This window comes from Euphorbia lathyris, chromosome 6 (assembly GCF_963576675.1).
Source record: "Euphorbia lathyris chromosome 6, ddEupLath1.1, whole genome shotgun sequence".
Taxonomy (NCBI): Eukaryota; Viridiplantae; Streptophyta; class Magnoliopsida; order Malpighiales; family Euphorbiaceae; genus Euphorbia; species Euphorbia lathyris.
The window spans coordinates 47958410-47967541 of record NC_088915.1 but is presented as its reverse complement, the minus strand read 5'-3'; the positions used below and the strand labels follow the sequence as shown (position 1 = coordinate 47967541).

At 36.6% G+C, this 9132-nt stretch overlaps 2 protein-coding genes across 2 annotated transcripts; one reads left to right on the top strand and one right to left on the bottom strand.

Moving 5' to 3' along the window:
- The first annotated feature begins 1312 nt into the window (after positions 1-1312).
- LOC136234078 (uncharacterized) lies at positions 1313-5007 on the top strand. The gene is made up of 4 exons (XM_066023842.1): positions 1313-1926; positions 2216-2390; positions 4345-4622; positions 4716-5007. The coding sequence occupies exons 1-4, from the start codon at positions 1477-1479 to the stop codon at positions 4818-4820; spliced, it is 1008 nt and encodes a 335-aa protein (XP_065879914.1). The 5' UTR covers positions 1313-1476; the 3' UTR covers positions 4821-5007.
- Positions 5008-6789: 1782 nt separating this feature from the next.
- Positions 6790-8834, bottom strand: LOC136233077 (succinate dehydrogenase [ubiquinone] iron-sulfur subunit 2, mitochondrial). Its single transcript, XM_066022627.1, has 2 exons — positions 8042-8834; positions 6790-7126 (listed from the first exon to the last, which is right to left on the bottom strand). Exons 1-2 carry the CDS (start codon positions 8713-8715, stop codon positions 6958-6960), a joined length of 843 nt encoding a protein of 280 aa, XP_065878699.1. The 5' UTR covers positions 8716-8834; the 3' UTR covers positions 6790-6957.
- Between the last annotated feature and the right edge of the window lie 298 nt (positions 8835-9132).

Sequence of the window (9132 nt, the reverse complement as noted above, 5' to 3'; positions counted from 1 at the left end):
GGTTGGTGTAGGGATGCCTGGAAAAAACTTATTCCTAAATCTATATGGCTTATTTATCGCACTAAACCTTTCGGTAAATGCTTCCATGTCTCCAAACCGTAACCCACTTAGGAGTCCAAACTCCCAATCCCCAAATCTTAACTCAACACCTCTAACTTTGAAGCAAAGCTCCCTGGGTTTGAGGTCTTCACGTATGATCTCCCTTGTTAAAAGGGTATGACAGAGGACTCCTGCAAATATTGTATTGGTCATATCCAAATACTGCCTGAAGCAACTCTTCCTAAATAGATCTACTTGGTTTGGTGTTAACACCTCCTTTATATGTTTTGCTGCGTCTAGGTTACACCTAACTGTGATGACGCTTTCCATTCCAAATGCTTTTTTGTATTTATATTCAGATTTCTTCTTTGCTTTCTTCTTCGAAGGAGAGCCATGCTCATCTCTCTTCCTCTTGTCTACATGATCATGCTGAAATTTATTGTAGACATATCATCAGGGAACATACAATTAAGCTAATTATAATGTTGAGCTAGAATGAGCTAACGTATGCTAAAATAAGAGAGTTATCGACAATTAGATCATCGATATGAATGTTCTATCGACATTAGATCATCGATATGAATGTTCTATCGACATTTGAACGTCGATATGAATGTTCTATCGGCAATAGATCGTCGATATGGATGTTCTATCGGCCATTAGGCTGTCTATATCTATGTATTCTCTACAATTAGGTTGCCGATAGAACATACATATCGACGCACTTCAACCAAACCGAATGACTTCCTAACACCAGATGAACCCGGATAAATCCTAACACCAGAAGAAGTAAACGAAACGAAACGAAACGAAATATTCCTTCTCAAACACAGCAAATGTACATACAATACAAGAGAAAATTGCAAATGTAAAGTCAAGTTATTTACCCTCTTTTTCGTCCTTCCTTCTGAATTCGATTCGTTGTCTGAGCTTCGTGTTCTCGCCATGTCCACTCGAAGTAACAGAGATTTGCCGGATGAAATGTACAGAATCGGGCAATGAATCGCCGGAAAGTTAGAGAGAGGAATAGCGGGGTGTTAGGTTAGAGAGATTCGAATGTTAAAGAGCGGGGAGCGGAGTGTTAGAGATGAGGGTAATGTTAGAATTTTGTTAATGAAATGTGTTAGTTTTGGTGAGTTTTTCAAAATGAGTTAGAAAAAAAAATTAGCCCTTTAAAAGGTGCTAGTTTTGTAATTGTCCTTTTTTTTTTTTTTTTTGAAAAAGTATTAATTAACATTTCTTATTGGGTGTGCAAACACATTAGAGAATTTACTTCACAGTCTCTCACGATTTAATTATTACGACCCGATCCGACTCATATATCCATGTGGTTGTTTTGTTTCATTTTCGCTCTGTCTGAACCCTAACGATCTGATCTGATTTCTGAAGATCAAGTTCACGATTTTAATTTGCACTCGATTCTTCTAACGCCAAGTAATGGCAAGTTCATTGATATCTAAAACCCTTAATTCAATAAAAATTCCTAAACTTCTTCCTCCACTAGCATCATCTCACTTCACCTCCATCGCCACCGCCCAGTCACAGTCCGATGATCCATCTTCTTCTTTCACATTCATCGACAATAATAACACCACCGACGCCACCGCTACTACCCCTTTAAGTGACAGTATAGAAATAAAGGCACTAAATTCAGATGCCAAGCGTAAGAAGGCATCGCCTTCTTCAGTTACAATGCCAATGTCATTCATGACTGGTTCAATTGTGGGGAAGCGGTTTTACAAACAAGTAACCACTAGAGAGGCAGATGATGGAAATGGATGGTCAGTTATGCTTGATTATAGGACACTTAAGACTCCCTCTAAAAGGCCTCTTAAGCTGCCTAATTTAGCTCTTGCGAAAGCCGTAGCTGCTGAATGGGAATATCAGGTATGTTTATGAGCATATTATTTGGCTTTTCTCTTCCATTGTTACCGTTTCATCGGTGATTTTTCTTAATAATGTTGGATTTATCGTTGCTGGATTGGGTTCTTTCTCTTGCTTTACTCGTTTAAGTTGTGTGTTTTGCTGCTTTGCTTATTGTACCAATTGAATTCTCTGTTTTATTCTTTCGAGGGTTTAATCTACATTGCTTTTCTTAAGAACTGTATTGCTTTTCCTCTATTGATTCAATTGTACCTGTGAATGGGTGAACCTAATGGGTTCTTATTTGTTGTAGCATAAAGATGGAATCAGGCCTTTTACAATGCCTCTCATGAAACTTTCGTGTACTGCATTGGAGAGAGTTCCACTTACCCGACCCAAGATTATTGAAAACTTGATCAAGAGATTTAATCAAGATTTAGTTTTCTGTCGGGCTCCAGAGGATGATGATCTCACAAATGATGTCTATGGTATGTCATTATTTTTATTTCAAAATAAAATTATGGATAATCATGCATACGTTATATCTTTTGATTTGCTTTTTGAAAATTGTACCCACTCTGATTTGAGGAACTGGGAACAGGAAAGATTACTTTGTAATATACTTAGTTTGTATGATTAATTAGATATAGTAAGAAGAGATATGCAGGGAATGCAGAGAAAATGAAAGGAAATTAACTTACTAAAAAGGTTCCAATCAAAACAGAGGGAAGTAAATTCGAACTGTCAAGCTACAATTATGTGTATTTCTATTTATTTGTTAACAAAGTTCATACAAGAATCTTTCGAGTAAAAGTAAGCTTTGTTTGTTTGCCGGAAAATATTTTGTGGTGTTTGTTTGCTTAGGAAAATAAGACAAAGGAAAATCTTAGGTTAACAGGAAAATATACGAAGAAAGTGAGGAAAATGTTTTACCCTTTTGAAAAGAGAAACATTTTCCTAAACTTTCTAGAACCTAGTCCATTTCTTATGCCGACAATGACCTCCATTGTTAGACCTGCAATTACTTCCCTAGGGTTTGGAAATCAGAGCCTTGCGGTTACAGTGTCCGAATCCAGCGACACAGCTGCCACACCGGAAAACGCAAAGACTCATTGAAGATACGCCATTGAAGCCCAAAGATAAAGTAGAGATTTATGTGTTTGCTCTATTCAATGAGAATAAGAATAAGAAAGATGGAGGTTTTAGCGAGAGAAACTTTGGAATCTCCAACATAGAAGGTTCCAAGGTGTATGATTTGGATTTGAACTGCACATTTTGCAGCATTGGTGGAACAGTTGAATTTGGAGAGAATTTTGGAATAATGGAGGAAGAACAGGGCCTTCGATTTGGTGTGTGGCGAATTGAGATGAGAAGGTTCGTCAAGTAGTTGTTGGTTTCTGTTGTGGAGCAAGTGGAGTTGATTGCAGAGAAATTTATGAAAATGGCCATAGCAAAAGTTAGCAAGAAAATGTCCAAAATTAGCTAGAAGATTAAGGTCAGTTCTTGGCCTGTGTCTGACCGGGTCTATTCCCATTTGCAGAAGCTTTTTCTTTTCCTAAGACAAACAAACACTGGGAAAAAAAGTTCCAGTGTTTGAGCCAAACACCAGAAAATATTTTATTTTCCAACAAAAAAATTTCGCTTACCCAATATTTCCCGGCAAACAAATGGGGCCTGAAATAGTATTACATTTCTCCTCTTTCCCCTCTTCTAGAAAGGAATCCAGAAAAGTGAATGGAAGTTTAAATTCTTTTCGTTTTGTTTTCTTCCACAAATTCTTTGTTTTCACTTCCATCTTTTCTGAAACAATCAAAGCTTACTTTTACCATATGATTAATTCAGATTGCAATTATTGCACTGTCAGTTTCACTTCCATGATAAACTCTCAGGTTAGCATTGTATATTGGGTTCTATTAATTTTTTTATTGCCTCATTTTGTGTATTATTTTTTAAAGTTACATTCAACTATGGGTTGACTCTTCAGTTGAAATGCCATTTTCAAATGCTAGTTCACTTGGTACATAGGTTTGCCAAATATTGGTTCATTCCAGGAACTTGCTAATTTTATGCAATGCCTTATTTGATCATATTCATGAACTTGCAAATCTTATATCCTGATTTTCTATAGCTGAGAAAAATCAGGACCAGCAGGAGTTATTAAACTTTAGTTGTGTTATCTTACAAGTCTATGACATGCAAAACTAGATCCACTGTTCTTCAAGGCATGCCGTTTTACTTGTTTTCCATCTATAGTGGGATGAAACATAACATTCATTAGTTGTATATTGGCACAAACTCATTCTACACTTGTCATAGCAAATTGCATCCTTGACATTGTTCAAGCTAGAAGATTTGGCTTCATACATGTTCACTTGTTAGATATGGATTTTTTTGTTTCATCTCAGTGATGATAGCTATCTGAGTAGTAAGTAATCTTTTCAGAACGACAAGTAGAGAAAATTGATCCCTTGCTTGAGTGGGTCAAATCAGAATTTGGCTTTAAGCCTATTGTGTATACGAGTTTTTTTGGTGGCAAGCAAGAGGAAGGTTTGGTGAAGGCAATAGAAGACTTTCTAAAGAAAACTGACAACAGCGAATTAGCAGCAATTGATGCAATCGCTTCAGCATCCCATTCTTTAATAATTGCAATTGGAATCGTTAGAGGAAAGCTGGATATTGAAGAAGCAATTCACTTGATTAGACTGGAAGAAGATTTCCAGGTTCTTCTTCATTTTCATCTCTCTATCTCTCTCTCATGTCCTACTGCATACTATATGCTCTCTGATACGTGATTCATCCTAATTGTTTTGCAGGTGGACAGGTGGGGCTTAGTTGAGGGTGGTCATGATGTAGATATTGCTGATCTGAGGGTACAAATATCCTCTGCTGCTGTGTTCCTTGGTCTTTGTAGGATTTGAAGTCTGCAACTTTTTTCTTATAATTTGCACCTCAAAATCCAGCTTAATATATTGTTTTTCCTTGTTAGTTTTAGATCATAAAATATATGTAATTGCAAACAATTTCTGAGAATTAGTTGCCGAGCAACAAGTGGCATAATAATTGTAACGGAGTTCAACCAATTTTGTCCTATGATTAATTTAAGAATGATGCTGAGTATACAAGTTTTGATAGCTCAATTATGAATTGTCAACTATTTGTAATGAAGAGTTAGGTTAATATTAGATGGTATTTGGGGATTTATGTCATAAATCAAGTGAAAGAGGAGTGGTGTTAATTAGGTGTGTATTCCTGCATTTAACAAAGAATGATCAAGTCAAGGGTCCTCATTGCAACACAGCACGCATAAGGGTGGTTGTCTCTCAATGTCACAGTCGCAACAAGCTGTATCACAGTCATTATTGCATCCTACAAACAACAACAGCAACAGTTCCTCATCAGTCAGACATAACATAAATAAATAAAATAATCTGTGCAGGAAAGACAGATAGATGCAATTACCTGTTACAGTTACGACCTGAAATGGTATATCTTGTTTTTTCAGGTGATGAGGAGGATCTATGAGAAATGATTTCCTAATGTTTGCTTGAATGCTGTTTTTTCCTATAATCATGATGAATATAATCATCCAACCAATTCCTGACAACTTCATTTCATCAACACAAGGACAATATTTACTTTTACTTTTGCTGCTTAAATAGGTGTTTCCAGTTGTAATAATAATGATTGAAAAACTATATTGAATGTTTCCGGATATAACAAGACATCATTCTAAAACTGTGTTCAGTTCTGACATTTATTCTATGGTTAGTTTCCCTTTCCACGCTACAAAATTTGACTCATCCATATCATATGAACCCTTATCTTATTACTCAATTAAATTGAATATCACCTAACCTTGGAATAGATTATGCCCTTCCATTTCTCCAAAATTTCCAGCTATTGTTGAATACCACCTAACTATAGAATTGGTTTTGCCCTTCTATTTCTCAATTTTTACTGTTTTAACTAGTAGACGCAACTGTTTTTCAATTAGAATAAAAATGCAATAAAACCAAACGGTCACATAGTGACATCCAACTCGTACTTGATTATTGTTGAAATTCAACCTAGTTAACAAGACATGCATCAATCGGCCTGTCGATGTGATAGTGTCGAATTTTTATAATATTATAGAAGCACCATTTCATGGCTGACAATGTCAATGAGTAACTGTATCTCCATAATATGAAAATGCTAAGGTAAATGTTAACATTTTAACAAGTATTTAGGCAAAAAAAAAAAAAAGATTTGCCCATGGAAATCACGTAGAGACCGCTGGATGCTAGACTCACGGTAGCACAACTCAGATTGATTTGTACCACTTTCATTATCTGTACTGTTCGAGTAGAATATGACCCTTCTGTCCAACAAATTGCATAATCTACAGCGAAATGTGCAAACCTAACTACCACTGTAAACCCAGCAGGGAAAGCATCTGAAATTTCCTGGAGCAAATTCCAGGCCTTTTACATAGTCTTTCCCTTTGTTGCAGCTTCAAATATAGTATGGACAAGTGAACTGCAAAAGTTATGCGGGGAAAGTTTCAGGGAATCCCATGAAATGTTTCGGGGTTTTTCCATCTTCATCCCCTCTGTACGCGGGTCGCCATGGATATCAGGAAATCTCCATTCCCAAAATATCAATACTAATTAAAAAGCTGATTATAAAGATCAAAACGCCCCCCCATCCCCATAAATCCGATCCCCATTGCCACCCCTATGCAATCAGTATCATTCCAGCAATAAATGTTCTTAACACATAACATCTGCAATTTTTGCAGTAATCATCACTGTGTATTCATGCATACCATAACTCTGAAGTGGCCAGTCATCAACCAAATCATGCACAACAATGAATATCTTCAAACATAGCATGAAAACCATAACGAGATAAAAAATTCTATAAACATTTATTTGGAAAGATGCCGCACTCCAATCCTAATTGTAAATACAAAAAAGGGATGCAAGAAACAATTATTAATATTATTGATATTAATCGAGTTGAAGGATCCTCCCAAAATAAATGCTAGAATAGAATGACTTCAATCAAAGACACTTATGATAGCTGGAGCTGCTTGATCTGCATGATCTGCTTTCCAGGGTTCAACCCTTTAGGACAGGCACGCGCACAATTCAATATTGTATGGCACCGGTAAAGCTTATACTCATCATTTATTGCCTCCAATCGCTCTTTGGTTAATTCATCACGACTATCCATGATCCACCTGTTTGCACCATCAAAATAACAAGATGAATCAGCCGTCTGAGAGCTTACAGTTTTGACAACCTCTTAAGATGTAACATGCAAGAAAACGTTATGAACTATATCATGTTAACATATTAGACTAATACCAAATGTCCAAAGTTTCAACAGTCATCTTGTGAAGAATTACATAAACATTTCAAGATAGCATGCATAAACAAGCAAAGTCTTTTTGAAGATAAGAGCTAGAAAATGTTAAGAGAGCAACACATCCAGAAAATGAGAAAGACAAATAACCACAAGTTCACAACTAAGACATTTACATTTAACAAACGCAATGGATAATGACCTATCAAATCAAATGACATTTAGTTGATTATGAAGTACTATGATAAAATTGATTGCTAACCCAAAAAAAGGCAGAATGCCCCCAAGTCTAACTGTAGTTCTTCAAAAAATTATCAAAGAAACAAATGCAACATGCTAAAGTAGGCTCACGAGATTCCCAAATTTTCTTTTATTCCAACATGGATTACCTGCAAGCCTCGAACTTAACTTTATAAAGCAGAAGACAAGTATGCTACAAGGATTATAGGCTTATCATCAATCAACCAACATAAAATTCTGAGATAATTAAGTTTATTAACGCTCATATATAATCAAATCAACAACATTTTGTATATCCCACCTTCAAAGTAACTTCATTTCTTACTCCTACCCCCCATTTTATTTCTCTGTATTTGAATCTTGGTAAATTTTTTGCATTATCAGAACTTCGATTCTATTCACCAAAAATAAATTTTGTTGAATGGTCCCGATAAAACAGAAACCCTAAACTAAACATCCTAATTCCTCAAAATTGCTATCATAAAAATGAATAAACAAACAAAAATGAAGAATACCAATTAAGACAAAGGGGAAAAGACAAGAAGATTACCTATTAGCATGGAGCAAAGCAGCCGGGCCCAAGTAAGACTCAGGATTCCACCAATAGCTAGGGCAAGATGTGCTACAACAAGCACACAATATACACTCATACATCCCATCGAGCTTAGACCTATCTTTCTTACTCTGAAGAAACTCTTTTCCGGGAACCTCAGGAGGGTTCTTTCTCTTGAGCCAAGGCTCAATACTCTTATACTGATTATAGAAATTAGTCATATCGACAACCAAATCTTTAATGACAAACATATGGGGCAAAGGAGTAACAGTGGAAGAAGAACCAGACTCGATCTTTGTCAAGCAAGCAAGTCCATTACAACCATCGATGTTCATAGCGCAGGAGCCGCAGATTCCTTCACGGCAAGATCGGCGAAAAGTGAGGGAAGGGTCGATCTCGTTCTTGATCTTGATAAGGGCATCCAAAACCATAGGTCCGCATTCTTTAAGGTCGATCTGGTAGTCCTGAAGTTGGGGCTTGGAGGGGTTATCGGGGTTCCAGCGGTATATTTGGAAGGTCTTGATATTGGAGCCGGAGGAAGCCTTGGGTTCCACCTTCTGGGCTTCAACTTCGGAGGCGTGAAAGCGTGCCTGAACATACCTGGAGGTGAAAGCCGGTGAGGAAGAAATTCTGGCGATCGAAATTCCCTTTCTAAGCAACCCAGTGGCCATTGTTGAGTAGAGACGGGTAATTTAGGAAGAAAACAGAAGAAGGGAGATTAAAAATAAAAGAAGTATGGTTTGTTGGGGAAGGAGATGGACTAATAATAGAAGGGCAGTTTAGGGATATGGCGGTGAGGAACTAGGAAGAAACATGGTATACGTATGTGGGCATTTAATGGATGGCGTGGATGAATTTGGAATAAGTGACGTAGCATATTGTGGTTCGTTAGTTGAGGAAAAGTGCGACTTGTATTTGTTTGGTTCTTTCTTTCTTTGATGTTGGGGCGTGTGCTTACCATGGTCTCATCAACTCACCCGAAACCGAAAGAGAATACTTTAAGAAAGATAAATTTATATGAAGATACAGTTTTTAGAAATTATACATATAATAATTTAAATTATGTCAATTTTGGAAAAATTATTATT

Excerpts from the sequence above, each read along its gene's own strand:
- LOC136234078 (XM_066023842.1), top strand. The coding sequence starts at position 1,477 with ATGGCAAGTTCATTGATATCTAAAACCCTTAATTCAATAAAAATTCCT. Across the intron at positions 1,927-2,215 it reads CTGCTGAATGGGAATATCAG|CATAAAGATGGAATCAGGCC; the intron begins GTATGTTTATGA and ends TATTTGTTGTAG. Across the intron at positions 4,623-4,715 it reads GACTGGAAGAAGATTTCCAG|GTGGACAGGTGGGGCTTAGT; the intron begins GTTCTTCTTCAT and ends ATTGTTTTGCAG.
- LOC136233077 (XM_066022627.1), bottom strand. The coding sequence starts at position 8,715 with ATGGCCACTGGGTTGCTTAGAAAGGGAATTTCGATCGCCAGAATTTCT. Across the intron at positions 7,127-8,041 it reads GCTTTGCTCCATGCTAATAG|GTGGATCATGGATAGTCGTG; the intron begins GTAATCTTCTTG and ends TGGTGCAAACAG.